Consider the following 22833-nt stretch of genomic DNA (forward strand, 5'->3'; position numbering starts at 1 on the left):
GCGTCAGTCTCTCTTTCTTCTTCTTGCCGCAGCCGCTCTCGCTCCCAATTGGCTCCTAATGACGATGCTCGGCTCAGATATTGGTCCTGAAATAAAGCGGTGCGAGCATCGGTATCGGTTCGTAATTTTCCAACGCTCGCCAGGGCAACAGCGAAAGAGCGAGGCTGCGAGAGAGAAAGCGAGCCAAACATGGCCGATTATTCTAGCCAGGGCCCCGTCACAAAGTAGAACGCAATAATTCATAATGCGAGGTAACGAATATGCGATTCAGAATTAACAGCAGAGCGACCATCGCCTCTTTATCTACACCAAACTCAACAGGTTACAATAAAATAGTCAAAACAAAATAATTGAGTCCGACAATGTATTTATCACGAATGAAATAAATGCTAACAGCGCAGTCACTTTAAATAAATTGTTAAAAAAAGAAAATGATGTAATACTTTGTGAAAATATACCTAGCTTAAATGCTAATTACAATAAACTATTAACTTTCATTAATAGCTTAGAAAAAAAACCGAATATTATAGTAGTACAGAATCATGGAATCTTGATTATCATCAGTTTTTCAATATAAATGGTTATGTTATGCACTATAATAATAGTAAACTTAATAAATCAGATGGTGTTGTAGTCTATATAAACAATGAAATTACAGAAACCACTGAAACCATCCAAATCAATAAGCTAAAAATTGTAAATAATACAATTAAGCTTGGAAATAAAAAAGAACTAGTATTATTAGCTATCTACAGATTACACGACATACGCAAAACAGAATTTCTAACAAGCATAAAAAACCTTTTGCTAATACATAAAAATAAGAAGAATTGTATATTAGTTGGAGATGTCATTTGTGACATACTAAGTCAAGAATTACTAGACCAAGAATTTCTACAACTTATTAGAAAACGGTTACTGCCGAGGATACAACTCCATAACCCGACCTTCTATTGATGATACAATAATAGTAAGGACTTATGATAACATTACAAAATATAATCCTATAGAAACGGTATAACGAGTGAAATTGTGACTTGTTATGTCTCTCTCTCCCTAGTAGCGATAAGAAAATGTAACCTATTTCTCCGAACCTATCCTATGTATTCACGAATTGTATTTATGTTTATTTATTGTATATTTACATATGTAAGTGCACTCCTGTTCTAATACAAGGTAAGTGAGGTGGGAGAGAGATGCGAATACGCAAGGACACTTCCGTGCGCGACAGCAAGGCGCGGAGAGAGAGAGAGAGAGACAGATATACTCACGCCTTAGCGAGTGACCGCGCGCACTGATTGGCTTACTGATACTGAATCGCGTAGTTGAGCCCGTGGCGCAAGGAGTAGCTGTTTCGACACACTAGTGAGCGGATGGAGTCCCATCGACAGTTTTCTTCTGACGAACTTTAGCTTTGTCCTTCTGCCCTTTTTCTTCGCCTCTGGAGTTACGTAAAAGACGTTTGGTGTTCAACCTAGCAAGAGCTTTCTCTCGTTGTGAGTATCTCTACTAGGGGAGCAGATTGCGACGTTGCCTAACTCCTCGGACAGATTGGACACATGAGCTGCGGCCGCTGGTGTAAAGGATAAGTCTGCCGGAGCACGAGGGACTGTTTCTGTCGAAGGAGCTAGAGCTGTGTGGTGCACGTGGCGATTCATCTATTGTGTGCGCGCGTCAACGCAAACCTGCATAGAAACCGTCGACTAACTTAGAGTTTAGGCATCTATCTTGTAAGTATTGGCTTGATGGTTTGCTCTCTCTCTATTCATTCGCTCAGCGTGCTCTCTCTCTCTCTCTCCGGCTGTTTTTGTTAATTATTTACAATTAAAGATTTTTGTAAACGTTCTAACATATTTACGAGTATATCCTACTACTTTATTTGAACACCCTACCTTCTCACGCTGGCAGCCGCTTTCGAATCACCGACTTTCGCGCTCCTTAGCCAACACGACGAATCTGCTGATTCAGTCGTCCTGTCACCGACGCAATGAACATCGAACCTGGGAGGACTACCACGTCCAGAAATTTCAGATTTCGTTTACTCGACCATTTCCCATTCATTACTTTTTATATGCACGGGGTAAACCAGATTAAATCCCCGTTATAACGGTTTTTGATATAACGGTTTCAGACCAAATGGCTGAAGTTAACAACATTAGAGCAATAACAAACAAAGTTGAGTCAGTCCCAGAAAAGGCAATAGAACAACCAAATTGTATTAGAATGACCTATGGTGACATCAATTACACAGGTCTGCAAGATTTTGTTATAGAAAAGCCATAGGTCATTTTCGAAGTAATTTTTGGCGTAGAAAACGAATCCGGAGTCCAAATTGCTCGATCACGTCAGGATTTTGAGATATCAGGTTTTTTGCTATTTTTGAGGCTATGTAGCACCGCGGCATTCTCATTAATCAGAAAAAGACCAACGACACCTTAAAGTATAAGTCTGACACTTTCAAATACCGTTGAGTTTGCTCAAATAGCTCATTTCTGCATCAAAATATTCCATCTTGAATTTTTCAAGTTTCATGAATTTAGTTGTTTACTTCGTTGGTAAACTCACATAGTTCTGGAGAAAAAGTGTTTGACTAATCGCCTTTCTTTTAAAAAATAAACAACTTAACCTCAGATAGGCTAACATGACTTAACCCTCAAGTATTTTATCCAAATACATCTTATGAACCCTCATAAACCACCCTAGCACATCAAACAGACTAGCCCACCTAACCCTGGGTACACCAACTACTTTTCTTTAAGCAAACCGAATTCTCCATCACTGATGGACTACCCTATTTTAAGCTTTATAGACTTCATTATCACATACCCTTAAAACCCTTGTAACTGCTATACTTATACTTCTATACTCAAATAGGTGAACCCACCTACCCTAGGTAAAACAAGTTGGTAAATTTTTTTTTTTCAAAAAAAAACCTAATTTTGTTATTTAGCAAATCCGATATTTTGCAGTTTATCTAGTTGTAGATTTATACTTAAGATGTGATTCTAGTTTTAAATCTTGAATCGACTTTTTTTTTTATTCAAAAGTTTTTAAAAGCCAAAATGACTCAAAGTTCAACATCCTAAAATACCTTTGAGTATCCTAAATTAGTGAAATTAGTGATATATTGTTATTCAGTTTATGTGTCTGTGTATTTCTGTAAACTTTTGTATTTTCATTACTAAATCTTCGTTTCCAAATTCTTTCGTAACCGTATTTTCATGGGATTATTAAACAAAATTCGTATTCAAGTTCATACAATTTATGATTAATGTAAATGACGAGTGTTAAGTACTTTATTTTAACCTTTATAAAAACTACAACGTGAACTGCTATAACTAACTTTTTTGATAATACCTATCAAGCTTAAATTCTTAAATGAGTAAAAAAAATTTATGCAGTAATCAATATTGTTATTTTTTTATTTTTATTGATAGAGTCACCTTAACCTGGTGCTAACAACTTGTGAAGCTATATACTTCTATCGTAATTTAATAAATTTTGATAATAATTTGGTTGCTTGTCCACAAATCAGCCGTTATAACGGCTACTTTATTTACACAATGGGATCTCGTAAGTGTTCTAATGACCCTGATCAATTTTGCTATATTTGTGGCCGTTTTACGTTTGAGAACAAAAAAGTAGGTATCAATGAATCTATTAAAACTCAATATGAAACTTACTTTAATATGCCAATTTCTCATCAAGATAAGCCGTGGGCTCCACATGTTGCATGTAAGTCATGCGTTGCATCTTTAAATCGTTGGAATAATGCTACGAGCACGACGACACCAATGCCTTTCAAAACACCTATGATTTGGCGAGAACAATCTAATCATGATGAATGTTATTTCTGCTTGACTAAAACTATTGGATTTAACAGTAAAAATGTACATAAAATAGAATACCCCAATGTCTTGAGTGTAACAAAAACCATTTCTTATGATTCTCATGATAAACCTCCGATTCCTCCTCTCTTACAGCAAAAAGTTAAAGATGATGAAATCCTCGATAAAAGTGATTTATATGATGCAGATTTTTGTGACTCTGATCCTATTCTCTTTGATCAAGCTGCACTAAATGATTTAGTTAGAGATTTGGATTTACCTAAAGATAAGTCCGAGCTACTTGGTTCACGACTGAAGGAAAGAAATCTTTTAACTTCTGGAACAACTTTTGCGTGGTATAGACATCGAGAAAAATCTTTAATAGAATTTTTTTCTCAAGGCGATAACTACGTCTATTGCAGTAATATTAAAGGCTTAATGCAAAACTTTAAACTAACTTATAATCCTGAAGATTGGAGATTATTTATTGACTCATCTAAGAGGAGTTTAAAAGCAGTTTTGTTGCATAACACAAATAAATATGCTTCTATACCTATTGCTCATTCCGTATATTTGAAAGAATCTTATGATAATGTAAAAACTATCCTGAATGCAATTGATTACAAACAGCATAAATGGAAGATCTGTGGGGATTTGAAAATCATATCGATGATACTTGGACTTCAATCAGGATATACAAAATATCCGTGCTTTATTTGTTTATGGGATAGCAGAGATAAGGATCAGCATTATATCCAAAACAGTTGGCCTAGACGTAACTCTCTTAAAGCTGGAGATCCAAACGTTCTTGAAAACCCTTTAGTTGATAGCAAACAAATTTTACTAACCCCCCCCCCTTCATATTAAACTAGGACTCATGAAGCAATTCGTGAAGGCTCTTGATAAAGATGGTGCTTGTTTTAAGTATCTTGTACACACATTTCCCGGTTTAAGTGATGCAAAAATAAAAGAAGGTATTTTTGTTGGGCCCCAAATACGTCAACTGATGAAAACAATTGAATTTGAAAATGTGATGACCTCCGTTGAAAAAAATGCTTGGACCAGCTTCAAAAAAGTTGTTAAAGGATTTTTAGGAAATAACAAAGAAAATGATTATGAAAATTTAGTAAAAGACATGCTAGTTAACTATAATAAACTAGGTTGCAACATGAGTATTAAATTACACTTTTTGCATTCTCATTTGAACTGGTTCCCAAAGAATTTAGGTGATGAAAGTGAAGAACAAGGAGAACGTTTTCATCAAGATATAAAAGAAATGAAACGTCGCTATCAGGGAAAATGGTCTCCATCTATGTTGGCAGACTATTGCTGGTGTCTTCAACGTGATGAGCCAAATGCCAAACACAAAAGACGATCCAATACAAGAACACTAGAAGAAAAGAAAAAACGGTTTCACAAAGATGACGACAGCGATCAGCAAAAGGCCACACAAATATCAAAGATTCCGATTCGTAAGCAACAAAAAAGCAAACAAAAATCTAAGATACCAGTTCTCACGTAAATCCAGCGCCCCGTAAATCCAGACTCACGTAAATCCAGCACCCCGATTCGTGAGAGACGAGGGGACTCACGTTAATCCTGCATCCCTTTATGAAGACGTTAAACAGTGTTAGTCTACATATGATTAATATTTTAGTTTGCTTAAATGGAAAATGTTGATTGAACTCGCTCTACCCAGGGTTAGGTGGGTTAGTCTGCTTGGGGGTTGGTAGGGGTGGTTTATAGGGGTAGTGAGGGTGTGTGAAGGTATGTGGAGATACGATCCATCAGAATTGAGTCTGCTCATTTTATTTGCGATTGTGGTATCAACTTTTTCAAGGAAACCAGTCGATAAAACTCGCTCTACCCAGGGTTAGGTGGGTTAGCTTGCTTGGGGGTTTGTAGGGGTGGTTTATGAGGGTTCATAAGATGTATTTGGATAAAATACTTGAGGGTTAAGTCATGTTAGCCTATCTGAGGTTAAGTTGTTTATTTTTTAAAAGAAAGGCGATTAGTCAAACACTTTTTCTCCAGAACTATGTGAGTTTACCAACGAAGTAAACAACTAAATTCATGAAACTTGAAAAATTCAAGATGGAATATTTTGATGCAGAAATGAGCTATTTGAGCAAACTCAACGGTATTTGAAAGTGTCAGACTTATACTTTAAAGTGTCGTTGGTCTTTTTCTGATTAATGAGAATGCCGCGGTGCTACATAGCCTCAAAAATAGCAAAAAACCACTATTTTCGCATTTTTAGGTTAGGATATCTCAAAATCCTGACGTGATGGAGCAATTTGGACTCCGGATTCGTTTTCTACGCCAAAAATTACTTCAGAAATGACCTATGGCTTTTCTATAACAATCAAAATTCTGATTTTGCAGACCTGTGTTATCTAAGCAATAATAAAGCTACTCTTTACTTCTGTAGAGGAATACAAGGTACTCAAATTTATACCAATTCCGTTTAAGGACTAAAATTCCAATCTAAGCATAAAGATACGATAGTTGTTGATGACATAGTCTTCACATCAAACTGTAAATGCTACTCTTCTCAACAACATCAAAGCATGTTTCCCCATTATAAGGTCACATATACAGTAAGACTTACATGCCCGGCCAGATTTAATCACATAGAGAAAATCTGCTACGCAAGTGACAGAAAATCAACTTACAGCAATAGAACTACAGCCAGAACAATGCTCATTCAATTTTGGTGATAAATGTATAATATTAACTGAATTATAATAGTTTGCATGACTTGATAGTTTTTGATTATAAAATTTTAAGCGGACTGTACAAATATATATTTCTTGTTTCATTACTTCTATTTTGTTTTATTAGTTTTAAGTTTAAGTATATCCAGACCGGCAAACAGAAATACTATTTCCTCTGCTGGATTACACAATTTATTAATTGTATAATGTATGTTTATTTTGGCTATGTAATTAATGAATGTATACTCTAGTAATAAATAAATAAATAAAATAAATAAGTGTCTGTAATGCCATTCGTCAAACATATTAAATACCTATAAGAATTAATAATCCCTTTTACACATACTTTATTTCAACTGCAACGGTAGTCGATTCAATTAATCGATCCGTTCGCGATTCTGCTTCTCGCGCGTTAGTACGAATAATTAAGAGAAAGGGGGCGCGCGATCATATGAATAAACAGTTACGCCTCAGCTGTTTACGCGAATTTACTGCCGATATTGTTTTGCACCGTGTTTCGCCGTTATTAAAGATTTTCTGGGACAATTACGTGCGTGAGTGCAACGACAGTATTGCAGTAGCAAGTAGCAGCAGTCCAGAAGCAGTATTGCAGCAGAGTAAAGGCAGAGTGAGGCAGTGCAGCTGATAAACAGGAGGGTAGCGGCAGTTGATATATTTCATCAACAATTACGGCTGATCGCCGTAATTGCACCGCAGGGTAGGTGCACCTCCCGTCATTATTGCGTGACAAAATACATTCAGTATTTTGTCAATCGTGATAGCGATTTTTTTTGTATTCGCTCCGAGCGTTAGTTTGCGGTAAAATTCGAATCTTATCTCTCTGTCTCTCTCTCACCGAATAGTATTCATTGTAAAATCCTGTTCGCGAGCGTTAGTCTTTCGGCCCAATAAAGACTGTAGTTATTTTTATTAATTAAAGTTAGTCAAATTTATTCGCCGATTACGTCATTTAATTTTCCCAGTAGCTTAAGCGATTTTTAAAAGACTTAGGTTTTAATCCGATTACATCTAGGGGATTAAGTGGATTAGGCGTAAAGTCGCCCACACCTAAGATTCATCGAGGGTCATAAGGCACGCGACTTAAGGTGAGTTCAACTCCGTTCGATAGAAGATAATTAAGCGAAATCATCTGACGTAAAGGCGAATATACGTACAATCATACGTGTTTAACGGAGTGGCGGTTAGCTCTTCACCGTGGGAGTTTGTTTCTAAATAAATTTCCCATTTTTTAAAATATGAAAAATCCATATGAAAAATCTAATAATCAAAACTATGTAAGTCATTCACATATATATCTATATTTTGCATCCATTCTTTCTGTTTAATTTATATTATTTCAATTTCATTTAAAATGAAGAAAGTTATTTTTCAATGACTAAAACATATACATCGTCATACTTAACCGATTTATGTTCTTTTCATTTGACTTCTTATTTCTATGCTTTGAAAATTTGAGTAGGTATAATCGCTTATGATCGATTGTGAGCACGCTTCTCTTATTATAAATTTAAAAAAGATTTCTGACAGTGCACTAAGCTTTATTGTGAAAATCACTTTTAAATCGTAATAGATAACTAAAAAAAATATTTTTTCACACCGTTCGTCCCACGAAACCCCATCCACGCTTTCTCTTCCACCGCCCCACATGGCCCCCGATGCGAAATTCGTGCTGCAATGAGCTCGAGTCCATTTGTGACGACTCAACTCAAAACAAAGCTTTCAGTGCGAGACTCGTGCCGGCAACACCGTGCAGCGATGATCACGAGAGACAGATTAAGATATAGAAGAGAAATAAAAATTCTTTCTTATAGCCTCATGCACGAACGCACAGTTACAGCTCGCGTACATTACCCAAAACAAAACAAACCTTAAGCAAGCACGCATTGATCCCACGTCTGTACGACTCTTAACACTCATCACTTTAGATGCACACAAATATCCGACGCGTCAGCAACAAAATTTTCCAGAAAGAAAAAAGAAAATGGCAAGCTAGACAGTCTGTATAAACACCGATGTACGCCCTACGAGCCGATGCCTAATGACCCAAAATAATAACAAACACTTGCTTTTCCGCTACCTATTCTCTACTCTGAGTCGAGTCAGCTTCACTCGACTTTTAACAGTCAAACTTATTTTCGAAACCTCTCTCACCGATCACGACAAATTACCAAATTCCTTCACAAGAAAGAACAAAGAAAACGCCTATTCTCTACGCGAGCGCGACCCCCATTCCTCACAAAGAATGTCAAGTCCTTGCAAGAAACGAAAACCTACAGCAGTCAGGGAAAGAGATAGGTTTTTAGGTTAATGGCGCTACCCGAAAATCACAATAAAATCAAGGGCAAGTAATAAATAATCCAATACTAAGAACTATACTTTTAGTGGTCAACAATCGATTCCTAGCTATCTTGGTGATATCCAATTATAAGAAAACACTTGGTTTCTTTATAAATACAGGTACATACGTTTCGTTATTAAAACCAGCAAAGAAACCAAAAAATGCAATTATTGTAACCTATAACTGTTTGAACTGAAATATATCGCCCAAGAGTGTATATACTTTAAGGAAAGTGTCACTACAATTTTATATATTTCATTTAGAATTTTACATCGTGCCGAACGACTTCCCTAATGTAAAGATCGGTTTAATCAGAAATAAAGCACTTAGGAAATATAATCGCTAATCGAAAATGAAGCAACATAATCTATCATTACACATCGTGGAACATTTATCATGAGTATTACGATACCATTGAAAACTTAAAGTTTTGCTATTTGAACTACGGTATTTCAGCTTTCAAAAATCTGTTTCAAAAAATTGGTAGTGCTTTTAAAAATAGACAACTTCTTCTTTCCAATGCTTTGTTTAGATTTTCAAAAAAATAAAAATTCATGATATAAGAAAAGCTCAGAAAAAGCAGAAAACATTATTTTTGCACTTTTATGTAAGAATATCACGAAAACATAGGATTATAAAGTATTTCAGAAGCCAGATTTAGATTAAGCACTTCAAATTTCTTCGGATACACGAGGTTTAGTTTTTCAACCTGAAAATTGTCGGTCTGTGTTATTACTGATCGTATTTGAAGGTTAACATATAGTGTATATGAAAATAATGAATTTATAATTTAATAAATTCTAATTTTCCAAAATAATAGTTGCATTCAAAATTCAAATTAGTATTAGCACATTATACGTACCAGTAATGGCAACCAAAGCACCCAAAATACCATTTATTTGACTGAGAATATCAATGCCTTTGGGATTACTCAAGCTGAATGCTAAACCTACCAAACCCCCTCCTATACTACCAAGCATTGTGGTGAGAGCCGCTCTAGCTGCATACTTCCATCGCATGCCACTTACCCCGTATGTGCTGCCGCTATTAAATGCTAACCAACCCCACCTGATAAAAAATATAAGAGTGATTATTAGTTAATTACCGTAAGAAAAGAAAGAAATGTAAACTATTACCATAACACAAATAAGCCCATTATAGCGTTAACTGGGCAACCAAGTGGTAATGGGTCTGTTCCATGGTCATATCTACCCAATCGCGGTCCCAGCATAATCGCACATGAAAGAGCTGGAAAATTTTTTAAATCAATCGGTTATAAAAATGAAAAACGGTGAGTACAGAATTTATTATTTGTTTCAATCAAAATATTTCATATCGCGCGAGATCCGCCCAATTATGTGACCTCGCTCTTAAACGGTACTCGAATTTGCGGCCTCAAAACTATAAATCTGATGTCTTAACCAGAACACGGCCACCACAGTACGCATTAATTAGAACTCTTTATTGCGCATCATTATAATTTTATTCTATGTTAACTTAGTAGATAAGCAATGTATGTTCTGGGACACAAAGGAGCCGACAAAAGATGCCGCTAATGTATAAAAGGGATATGTGTATGTTCTGGGACACAAAGGAGCCGACAAAAGATGCCGCTAATGTATAAGGGATATGTGTATGTTCTGGGACACAAAGGAGCCGCCCTATGAAGGTGTCACGGTAGTGACACCTTTTAATATATGGTCAGACCCCATGCTGAGTGTTTAAAAGGCATTTGTTTTTCGTTTGACACCTCCTGCGTGCCAGTGGGCTCCTTCCACAGTGTCCCCCCTCCTCCCACTCACCCACCCACCCACCTACAGAGGTTGTTAAGGTACGATACTGTAGAAGTCGGTAGAGTGTTTGGTAAACTATATGATTGTCTCTCTCTCTCTCTCTCTCTCTATCCCTCTCTCTCGCTCTCCTTCGATAGTAGGGCGCTTAAGCTGGCTGAGTGTGGGCCCTCGGAGAGGGGGTAGCGTCTCTAGCTTGCTAGGTGCGTACGCCGTATAGACCTTGGAGAGAGGGTACCGTCTTTAGCTGCTTACTAGGAGCGTGCACAGTATAGCCCTTGGAGAGGGGGTAGCGTCTCTAGCTTGCTAGGCGCATACGCTGTTTAGTGAGGATGCTGCTCTCTCTCTCTCTCTCTCTCTCTCTCTCTCTCTCTCTCTATCTCTCTCTCGCTCTCTCTATCTCTCTCTCGCTCTCCTTCGATAGGAGGGCATGTGGGCCCTTGGAGAGAGGATAGCATATAGCTTGGTAAGCTATATGCTGCTCTCTCTCTCTCTCTCTCTTTCTCTAAGCAAGCGCTATAGTAGTTTCATTAGATTTCGGGAACCTTTCAACCTCACAGTTGATTTTATTTGAATATTAATTAATAAAACTTATAGAATTTTCGTTTAATTATTAATTTATTGTTCATTCAACTATACATTAAATATAATACAGTATGTCTATAATCTTTATTTTCAGTAGTTGACATCGCTATATTGAAATATTGAGTTGAATATTTATATGTAATATTATCAACTTCATCCATACCTTCCATTTGAGATTGCTTCCGTCTAGCTTTTATCCATAAAAACAATCTTGTGCATCTGTAACGGCACATACAAAGTTAGCTGGTTTATTGTAATGATATGTACATATTGTTTCTAATGGGTAAGGTAGTGCGCTCATTGGTGGACATCTCATCTCGCTTTCAAGTTCTAAAATTTTTCTAAAAAAGGAAAAAAATTTTTAATTAATAATGATTTTAATTTCTAACAAAAAAAAACAAAAATACTTATTTTTCAAGTAAAATTTTTTGTAACCATTGTTTCTTTTTTAGTCCTTTTACATAAATATTTCTAGAATTATTTAAATGATTGTTTAGTACACGTGCTAAATTTTTATATGGAATAAGACCGGATCTCCATAATAAACCATGATGACACGTTTCTAAGAAATGATTCACTTTTCGACACTTGAAAGGAAGTTGAAACCAATGATATGGTGGTTCGAAGAAAAACACAATTGGAACAGTATCTATATCTAATGGTAGATATGCGAGTTCTTTACAGACAAAAGTCTCCTTAAAACTTTGAAAGCCTTGAAAATCTATTACGAAATCCATTTGAAAAGATGTTGAAGTTAACGTGAACTCTACTAGTTCCTAAAACAGTTATGAGAGTAGCGGCACGTGTTTGTTCTATATAAAGCCTATACCTCACTATTCGAAAGTAGAGGGCGTCATAGTCACCATACCTCACCATTCGAAAGTATAGGGCGTCATAGTCACTATATAGTATGATTATAGGTAGTTTTTATTAAATTCCAACAATATATATATTTTATTTTCTTTTTTATTGAAAAGCATTGTATAAATTGATTACATGTCTTGTTAATTTCAAACTAATTTTTTAACATCACTACTAATTGGATATAATGTACAATACGATCGTGTAATATTAAGCAGTAGGCTGCAGTATCTTCAGGAAAATCAGTCTGAGTTTTAAATTCTAGGCGAACAACGACTGGCGTGCTTTTTAATGTTTCATTTTGTTTGGAGCAGTCTATAACTAATAGCGGCATTTTATTAATTAAATCTTTTTTATTGAGTAACGGCTCGTTTTCTTTACCATAATAAGCGTTTTGAAAATTAGTATACATATCGCAGATAACAGCGTACTGATTTTGATTGATAATTAAATTGAAATCTTCATACGGATAGCATTGTGAATTGAGGAATAGCTTCACATTACTAATATTACAATGATCAAAATTACTTGAATTAACACTCGCTGAACTTTTACGTTTAGTTTGAAAAGCTAAAAAAACAATAACAAAGCGAGGCTTCTCCAATTGATTGAAAGTTTTAACGCTACAAATATGATTTGATGTACGTGGTAATTTTGGATACTCATACATTTTCCAAGTACGATAACTCATTGTAATTGCACAATCTCGTCCAATCTGATTGAGTAATTTGATTTTTTCTTTGTCTGCAACCATCACATATGGCATCAACCATTCAACCTTAGTTAAAGTAATTTTTGATTTTTCTGAAGCATCAGGATTCCTTACTAGAATACTTAAAATAGCATTCAAATCATCTCTTGATCTTGTGAGAATAAGTTCATGCTTGACATTGACTACAATTTTCCGATAATCTTCAGCAAAGCCCATCAACATACTGAGAGGGATAGTCACATAAAAAAAACCTAGAGCATTACATATTAAAACTTCATTGTTATAACCATTCCATCCGGCATTTTCAGCGATAGAGCTCTGACATGGATTGATTGAAAGCCAATTTTTCATGAGGGTTGTTAAGCCTACATTTTTCACTTTATCAATTTCAATAGCATTTATTGCGTATCGTGTTTCCTCGAACAAATGACAGATGGCGTTGTTGACTAATAAAGTGTTCTCCACTGACGTAGTACCGTCTGGCTTGGTCAACCTACCACAAACATGAATCATACTGCGTGATGGAAACAGAGATAAATCTTGATGTTGAATTGCTATATGGATTTCATCATTATTATTGAAATATGATAATGAATAAGGCTGATGCGCATGAACTTCACAATGAGCTATAGACTCATCGAAAGCGACAGCTGAATGAATGTCTAGAATTCCCTCCATATTGTTGTTGTTGTTGTTGTTGTTTTATACAACACACTTATATGCACAATATTTTCTTCCACGATTTTCGACGACTTTTAGTCTCAAGCTTTTCAGGAATTGAATGTTCTGAGGTGTGAGCGGTCTGATAGCTCGCTGTCGACTGGCTGCTGTTTGACATTTTTGTCTTTTAATATAGCCTCGGCCGCTCTTTATATTGTAAATGATACCCATTAGTAAGATATGGTCTTTATATGTACTCGCACTGTGATGACTTCTCCTCGAAAGTTAACTAGGTTTCCGTCTTGATGAACTATACGAATTTGAAAATGATCAATGCTCCTCACAGCGACTGGAAGGTAAATGACGTGAGAGGGAACTTCTATAATCTTATATCTAGGTGAGACTGCTGGGAAAAATTTATGTATAGTATGTACTTTGCGATCGTTTATGTAAGAGCCTGTAGTAATATTACACTATACACGTAAAGCGTTGACTTTGAGTATAGTGACGGGTAAGTCTAACTATGTTTTTCAACGAGCGTGCGTTTAGTGAAGCCTACAATTGATCCAATAGAATCTTCTGGTTAAAAATGTATTTTTTGACTGCACTGAATGACACTACGTAAAGTATTATTATTTGGTTTCAGACTAAACGATATACCTGTTGGTGCTAATGCTTCTTTGAGAAAGCTTTCAATATCTTCTATTTCGTAGCTACCAGTCGGTAAAGTGATTGCTTCTTGACCTTCAATGTAAAAGTTATTATAACCAACGTCAATGTTTGGTATTGAATTAATTGTTAATAGTTCAACTAGACCAAGAACGTATTTTTTGTTTGGTATCAATTCGATCGCTGAAAAATAATATAATTCGAGTACCGATGATGTTCTCAAGAGACTCAATGTCAGTGTATTCTCCATGACAGATTCCTATCAAATGATAGTTATTCGTCGAATGAGTATTTTTTATACTAGTTGTCTTTTCCATAGTTTGTTTAAAAGAAATTTGAGACAAAGATGGCCGCAATTATATGTATTAAAATCTTGCTATCTAATATAATTATACATGATTCTATTAACTTTGAGATAAAGCAATAGATCTATAGGCGGCTGTAGATTACCAAAACTATCAAAATACATAACCTCATCACCTTTCTTTTTATATGCTACCCAATGAGTACCTGGTCACGTTTATTATCTAAATTTACAATAGCTGTCTCTTAATATCGAGGTCCATCGGTCGGTAGAGCATCACGCATGAAAACACCTCGAAAATTTGCAATTTTTCAGTATTTTAGCATATTTTCTTATATCATGATCTGTCAATGCTCGATTAGGTAAAGTTACTTCGAGCTTTTTTTTTAAACCTTTTCCACTTGAATATAGTTTCAGATGATGACCACAACCTTTACGAAGTGGTTTCAAATAAAGTCATTTACCAATAACAATAGCTTCCATAGTTTTATTGTGTCTATGAGCTTCTTTCAATTAATTTTGAGCGGCCTTAGCAATGTTAACGGCTTTTGCTATTGAAGCAGCTCCTCCAGCTAAAGTTCCAGTGGCGTTCAAAGTGGCAAATAATGGAATTAAAAAAGGACGAGCTCCACCCACTTTACTGGGAATTGGTAGAATACGAGGCATATTTATTTTTCTTCTTTCTCTAGTCTTCTTCACAGCTTCTTTAGCGCCTTTTATAGCCAAACGAATGACAAAGAGTGCTTTATTACTAGGTACAACATTTCACGAGGCAGCGTTAATAATTTTTTTCAATGTAATTGATAGATTTTTACTTTTTACATGTGTCTTTCGTCGATGTCGTTGTTGTTGACGATTTTTTAATCCCTTACCTCGTTTCTTTCCTCGTTTTAAAATTTTAACACACATACCAAGTTTACTTTTAACTTTCATTATGTTGGCTACAGCAAACAGAGAAACTTTCTCACCAAAACTACTTTCTTTCGCTTGCACTCTATCCCAGGCCTGTTTAGCTAGAATTTTGTCGGCTTCGTTTCTCGCCTCAATGTTCTCTCGATTCTGAGAATAAGCAATATCGTGTTCTCTACAAGCAGCGTCTAGCGGACTTTTTCCAGGATCACCACGAGCAAGTCGTTTTTTCAATTTAGTTCCCGGCCCGCAATACTGATAACCAGGCAAATTAGCTTCGAATGGTAAGTTATTAATGATCTTATTCACTAAGCCAGCACCATCAGTCTTTCTTTTGTGACAAATGATCATACCTCATCAGAAGACAGTCTTAATGAAACTAAAAAATATATAAATAGTCTTTGTAGTTAGTAGTCTCATTCGTCGTTCGATCGGTGACTAGAAAACAATATGGACTTCAAAGAGCAACCACTTAAGTTGCAAGTCATAAATTTTGATAATGTGGTTGAGACGGAAAAACGAGAAAAAAGACATGGTGAACTCCTGCCTGACAGTATACGAGCAGTTTTCTGTGGTCCTAGTAACTGTGGGAAAACTAACTGTTTGCTAACACTAATCATACATCCTAATGGACTTAGATTCGAAAACGTTTATGTTTATTCAAAGTCCCTCAATCAACCAAAGTATAAGATTTTAAAAGATTTATTTGAACCGATTGATGGTATACAGTATTATGCATTCAGCGAGCATGAGGTAGTTGTTTCACCGGATAAAGCTAATCCAAATTCCATCATGATTTTTGACGATATAGCCACTGAAAAACAGGACAACATGAGAGCATAGGCAGAAGCTTACAACTTTCTTGAGGATTTTCTTCCATTTCTATGATCTTTCTTTTCCTTCGTTGTTCCGCACTCTTGATTTTAAGCTATGACGTTTCAATAGTTTTGTAATGACCCCACGGAAGTGTATCAGGATCTTTATCGAATATACATCGTTTATCATCATATGGACTTAGTGCTACTTTCTGCACTCTTTCTGTTCTTACTTGGTGCAATACACTTCGTATATTGCATTGCTCACGCCTAATAATTTCTAAATCCAATAAACAGTTTCGAAAATCTTCATGATCTATTGTTTTTATGACAGTATGTGTTTCTACGCCTTTTGCTTTCTTTATTGCTTGATGGTTTTCTGTTAGTATACTATACATTTTACTTCGAAACCCAATGAATTCTCTCATAATATTAAATACCATTGCATTCATCTTTCATAATACCGAGAACTTTTTTATTAACTAACGGCATATTAAACTGATTATTTTCTGAGTAATCTGATGTATTAAATTTATTGAAATCTTCTTTCATTATTTCATATATATCAACATCTTGAAATTCATATACGAGGCTATCCGTATCAGTATAAAGTAATTTTGCTTTATGAGGTAATCTTTCTTTTATGTAGCCATAGTGGAAGTCATATACTAATGTTTTTGAGATATTTAGCACACAAAGTCCAATATATATTGGTTTTTTAATACTAATAGACGTCCATGATAACTGTATTGCTACTAAATTTTCATCAAAGATTGAACTACTATGAAAGTTGGGTTGGGCGATCCGTGCTTCTGCTCCATACCTCGCTCTTCATGCACTAATTAATTTTACGTCTTTTCGTTTCCTTTCATCCTCCATAGTATTTCCGTATACTGCATTACTCATGAGTTTAAAGAATAACTTTTCAAATTCATTTTTAGCTTGTTTTCTTTTTTCCGTATTCAAATCTACATAAGTTTTAAGCCAAGGCTTTTGATTAAACTGAAGTGCTCTGTGTATTTGTTTTATTTTGAGTCCGTATTAAATAGCCTGCGTTAGCGCTCTATAATGAATGACATACCGTTCTTTAATATACAGTGTTGTTAAAAGTTTTTTTTGTCTTGATCCGGGTGGTGTGTTATTTTCAGGACAAAGTGGAAGGTCCTTATGTTCTTCGTGTAGTTCTGTTGGATACTCTAGATCAACTTCTAAAATATATCCAACCTCATTATTATCGGAAACATTGAAAAAATGAGGCTCATCGATGTTAGAGACCCATTTAAAATTTTTATATGGTAATGATTGCGTCATCGCCCATCCATATAAATTGTTAACATCAAAGTACATCAAAGTCTTGCTAGGTTCTTTTCCATTATATTCTGAGCTCATATATCGATTATTAGCTTTTGAATATCTATTACAGCATTGACTAATACCTCCTCGAACACCTTTTTGGATGAATAAAACCATGTCTATATCGGTTAGAAGTTCTAGCTCAATTTTTGTACACTTTAACATAGCATCCCATGTTAATCCAGGAGTAGTATATTAGTGTGCTGGGTCGAGTTGATACGTATCCATACAAGTTCAGAGATGTTGCTATCTATCAATTAACTATGAAAATGTTCGATAGGTGGTAATTTAATCTTTCAAAACTTTTAACATACTCATATGGAAAAACGCCTTTTCTCTTCAATAATTCTATTTATGTTTTTGTATATTTATCTATCTTGAATTCATGCTCTACGATATTTAGTTTGGTTAAGTATGAAGCCAGTTTTTCGAGAGATGATGGCATAAAACGAAACGAATCAATAAATCAAAAATTTATAGTACTACCGTCCACGTGTTTTGTGAAAGCTATATATCTTTCCTTGTTTTCATCTAAAACAGTCACATTTTCTTAAGATCAGAGCTAGTAGTTATTTCTTTTATTATAAAATGAGAAACATATCCAGTAAGGTTATGGAAGACGACTGGTATAAAATAAGGATTCTTATAATTTAAATTACAGGATGCCTGAGCAGCACCTCTAAATCGGCCCGTCAAATGACAATGATCTCTAACTCTTGTTTCATCACTTTGAAAATATTTTCTACAAATATGATACACTTTGCTCATCTTGAAATCCATTTGATTACGCCATAAAAGATTCATTTCTACAGCATTCTTATATATTTGATGCATTTCATCTAACAAAATCTAAAATTGTTTGATAATCTATTGTGCGGGTGATTGTTCTTCATTCAGTTTTTTTCTATACATCTTAAAGACTGATTTGGAATCATCATAACTACATTTTATATAAAGCCCTATACTAAAGGCTTTATGATCTTGGAAGGATCGTCCATTATTTACTGGTTTCAATAAGCACTCTAAATCAGCATATATAATAAACGGAACCATTTCTTTTCGATCATAATGTGTGACAGGGCTATAGCGATGCTCGCTGGCCCTGTGTGCGGCACTCTCCTCGCATGAACGCAGCGACCAAGTGTACGCTATATAGCGACTACATACTTGTGTCGTTGCAGGATCTGGAGGGAGGAGCGCGACGATCGGCGAGGTGTCGCCGTGAGTGCGAGTGAGAGCGAGAAGAGCGAGAGAGAGGGAGAGTGATTTTGACTGATTTTTGACGGCGAGAGAAGTGGGAGCGCGGCGGCGCGAGGCTTGGAAAATTAAGAGAGAAGAAGGGCAGTTAGGCGCGAGCTCTCGAGTAATTAGGGCCGCCTAAGGAGAGTCTGAACGAGAGGACATTTCGGCCAGAGAGGAACGACTGCCAGAAGTGCGACTGCCATTTGGCATGAGAGCCAGAAGGTCCAAGCCGAGCCCGGACACGCAGCGACCATTCGCCGTCCCCGGGGCAAAGGCCGTGCTGCGGCCTCTTCTGCAGCAGTCCCAGCCATCGCCAGGGCGCCGCTTCCAGCGGGCCTGCGCTTTCGCCGGCGTCGTCTCTCTGCCGACGGACCGTCGGCATCCGGTGGGTCGAAAGCCTGTTTATCTCTCTCGCGCCAGCTCTCGCTCGATTTCGGACATTAGCGTGTTTTGATTTTATCGCGCACGCTGAGCGATCTCGCTCGCGTGATCTCGCGAACTCTTGTCGCGGAAAGGCTGAGCGAGCGCGCTCGCCGCGGCGAAGTTAATTTTGTAGCGATATTTCTGAAAAGGCGTCAATAAATGAGATCGCCATATGTAATGTCATTGAAGTAGAGTGTCCGTTTCTTCGTATCAACCTTTCCCAGCCAGCGCGAACTTCGGCCTGTGAAAGTCAGCGCCGGCTTTCTTTACCGAGATAGAACCTAGAAAAATTAGCAGAGACCAGCCCATGGCGCACGGAGGCTGACTACTCTTGCATGGCATCCCTTGTTTAATCTCGGCAGGTTTTCGTTGTTCGCATCGCTTTGTTCTGGTTGGAAAGAGGTGATCGCGATAATTCCCTTTGTGTTAAGTTTTGAACAGTGTGGTGTCTCGGCCGATCAGCGCTTTTCGGCGAATTCGCGGAGTAGCGAGCGAGAGCCGTGGAAAAAGCTGAAAAAGGGAAAATTTTAGTTGCATGGGACATATTTGAGTTTCGTCATCATTGTGTCGTCAACACATTTGGCACGAGTTACGCGGAAGCCCGGAGCTAGTGAAACGGGCTGAGGCGAGTATCGCGTTGTTGTGATTAAGTGATTACGCTGTAAATTTGTGTGCTGTTATTGCGCAGATTGCGATTGCTCGAGCCGGGTGTTTTGGCTAGTAAAATTTGTACGTTTGAATGTGTGTTTCTGAATTTGAAAGTTGCGAAAATCGCAACGATCACTCTCGGCTGTTTGGATTGTTGCTGAGCGCGAGCTCAAGGTTAGACGTGTTTACAGGCTGAGTAAAGTCTTTGTGTTGCGTACTCGCATCATAGGCATGCCGGCTTGTGCACGTTGAGCTGTTCTCGAAAACAAAGAGGACAAACGCGCTTAGGCCTAGTGAAGGCGAGATAAGCCTAGGAAAGCTTGAGTCTGTTTTGGTGCCTGTTTGTTTACCGCGCGAGGTCGCGTGAAATACGATGCCGGTGACGAGATCGCCCAAGCATCGGAGAGCTGCGGAATCGCGGCCGCGGCCAGAAGCGTTAGAAGGCGGGTCATGAGAATGCCTGTAGTAAAGTCAATATGGGAGCACATTCAGGCAATGCAAATTCAGGAATTGCTGACATGGATGACGTTGAACGGATTAGTTACGGACGGCACGACCGCGATCGTGCAAGACAGGGCATTTCGCGCATTTTTATATAGCGTGCGTCATGAACCGGCACCGCCTGTGAGCGCCGACGATTTTCTATCAGGCGAGATACCGACTGTCGTTGATGCGAGAAGCGCATCATCGGCGCGGGTCGGACTGCTGGAAATTTTAAAGGCGGAGGTGAATGCAGCGGTAAGCGCTCGACAAGAGCGGAGTGACGTCACGCGGGAGACACGTGCGTTGCCATCGGAGACGCGAGTTCGCGCCACAGATGGTGCGATTGCACGTGAGGAAGTGCGCGGAAGGAAAGAAAGAGCGGGCTTGCATCGTTCGGTGCCGACGGATTTCGCGCCAGCTCTGGGTATTGCGAACACGCAAACAGAGATTGTGCGAGCGCGCGCGGAGCGGCGACCGGAGAGTTTCCATGGTCGGGAGCCATCGATGTGGCAGCGCGCAGTAAAAACGTTTTGGATGGCGTGGTTGACTTCGGCAGCATCTAGAGTAAATAATGCTGAGAGCCGGGGAGAACGCGAGGGCATATCGCAGGTAGAAACGCGTGGCCCGGGAAGTACGAGCACGCCGGTGCGTGATGGCGCGCAGCAGGGGGCTAGGTACCGACCTTGTGAGACGAATTACGATCAGAAGCGCGTGAATGACACCGCGGGTGCGCGGTTAGGCAAGCATGAGGCCGGTAGAGAGCCTGATGAAACAGAGGACACGGACTACGATTCGGCGCTCGATGACGACGAAACGTGGCTAGAGAGCGCGTCAGAGAAAGAGCGCGCGAGCAAACCGAGGGGCCGATTTCTTTATGGGCAACAAGCAGACGCGGTCACGGCGGTGAGAAGTTCGTCTTTAGCATTCTCAAAGAAGGGCGGACTGTCAGCGGAGCAATTTCTGAGGCGATTGCATGAAATGCAATCATTTTACAGATTCAAGGACGCGGAGATATTGCCGGCGTTAATGTTGTCGTTTACGAGCGCGGAAATGGCTTTATGGTGGGAAACGAATCGCCCGGGCTGGGAAACATTGCAGGATTTTAAAGATGAATTCCAGCGCCAGTTTTGTCCGCGGCGATCGCGCGAGGATGTTTACGACGCGCTACGCCGCCGAACCCAAGGCGAAGATGAGCCATTAGGTGAATTTCTCACGGCCTTCCTGTATATTGCGAGTAGGTTAGAACCGAAGCTTTCGGAACGTAGACAGCTTGAGTTGATTAAAAACAACTTATACCCGAAACTTCGCAATTATATCAGGGCGAAGAAGGTTCAAACGCTCAGAGATCTTCGCGTGTACGGGGAGAGATTTGAACGCAGACAGGACATCGAGAATCGCTATCGCCCGCCGCCAGCGCCGCAGGAGTCGTTGATGCCAGAAGTCGCTTACCGCGGAGATTCGTCAAAAAGAACCGCGAAGACTGGCAGTGGTGCGAACTTTGCGTTGGGCGAACGAGTTTATGCGGTCGGGAACGAGAATAGTAAGGACCACCAAGGAAAGAAAAATAAGTCGGCAACAAAACCCGTAGGCAGAAGCTGCAATTCGGATAGTGAAGGTGTAGCTCAACGGAAGGATGCGGATTTGTCAAAAGAGTTGCCGAGAGATGTAGTGGCCGTGTTATCCCAGTTAGCTCATTCGCAGAGGGGCCCGTCCAGGGGAAATGCGAGGCCTGCTGCGAGGAACGCGGCAGGGCGCGTGACCTTTGAGGGCGTATGCCACAAATGCAGGGGGCTGGGACATCGGAAGGCCGAGTGCCCAAGCCCAGAGAACTTGAAATCGACGCGATCAAATTCGGAACCGTTGGGAGCTGAAGGAACGAGTGGCAGAGGGGTTTCTGACTGAAGTGCGAGTCGCCATCGGGGAAAGAGCCCAGTGCGCTGCTACAAATGCCAACAGCTGGGACATTACGCGAACCGGTGTTCACAAGGAAGTAGAACGGGGCTAGCGTGCCAAGGCTGCGGTAAGGAAAATAAGACGTTGGAAACATGTCCGCAATGCCAGGTGTGGCTCAAAGCCCTGGAAAACTTAAAAGCAGGACCCAGTTGCCCGACGGATTCCGCGTAGTTGTGCGTAATAGGGCACCCAACGGAGCAAAAGTCGCGTTCATGAGGCTGTTTTATAGCAAGTTCGCAGAGTTTCAACAGCAGGTGGAGCGAAATGAAGCTAGTTTGGGCGCGAATAACGCGAAAACAGAGGCTTCTATGCAACGCGAGGGCGCGAAAGATAGAATCAAGGAGAGTTCGAGGAAAGAGTTCGACTGGATCGAATTCAACGAACGATGGAAAAGAATGCGTGAAGCAGGGCCCGAGCGCGAGCGAGGAAAGCGAGCGTTGGAGTCGGGAGAAATGCTGGATGCACGCGAACCAGAGCGAAATCGAGTAGGTGGCCAAGGGAGTCCGATGCTCGGGCGTGGGTC

General features: G+C 38.8%; 1 protein-coding gene across 1 annotated transcript in view; it reads right to left on the bottom strand.

Annotated features, from left to right (window-relative positions):
• LOC131675237 (putative ammonium transporter 3) overlaps positions 1-14967 on the bottom strand; it is a 61748-nt gene extending 46781 nt beyond the window's left edge. The window contains exons 1-3 of the mRNA XM_058954143.1: positions 14949-14967; positions 10040-10151; positions 9766-9971 (exon numbers count right to left, since the gene is read on the bottom strand). Of these exons, the coding sequence (XP_058810126.1) occupies positions 9766-9971; positions 10040-10151; positions 14949-14967 (337 nt within the window). The remainder of the gene's footprint in view (positions 1-9765; positions 9972-10039; positions 10152-14948) is intronic.
• Between the last annotated feature and the right edge of the window lie 7866 nt (positions 14968-22833).

The sequence above is a fragment of the Phymastichus coffea genome, unplaced genomic scaffold (genome assembly GCF_024137745.1).
Source record: "Phymastichus coffea isolate CEN01 unplaced genomic scaffold, Cenicafe_Pcof_1.1 PCOF00017, whole genome shotgun sequence".
Taxonomy (NCBI): Eukaryota; Metazoa; Arthropoda; class Insecta; order Hymenoptera; family Eulophidae; genus Phymastichus; species Phymastichus coffea.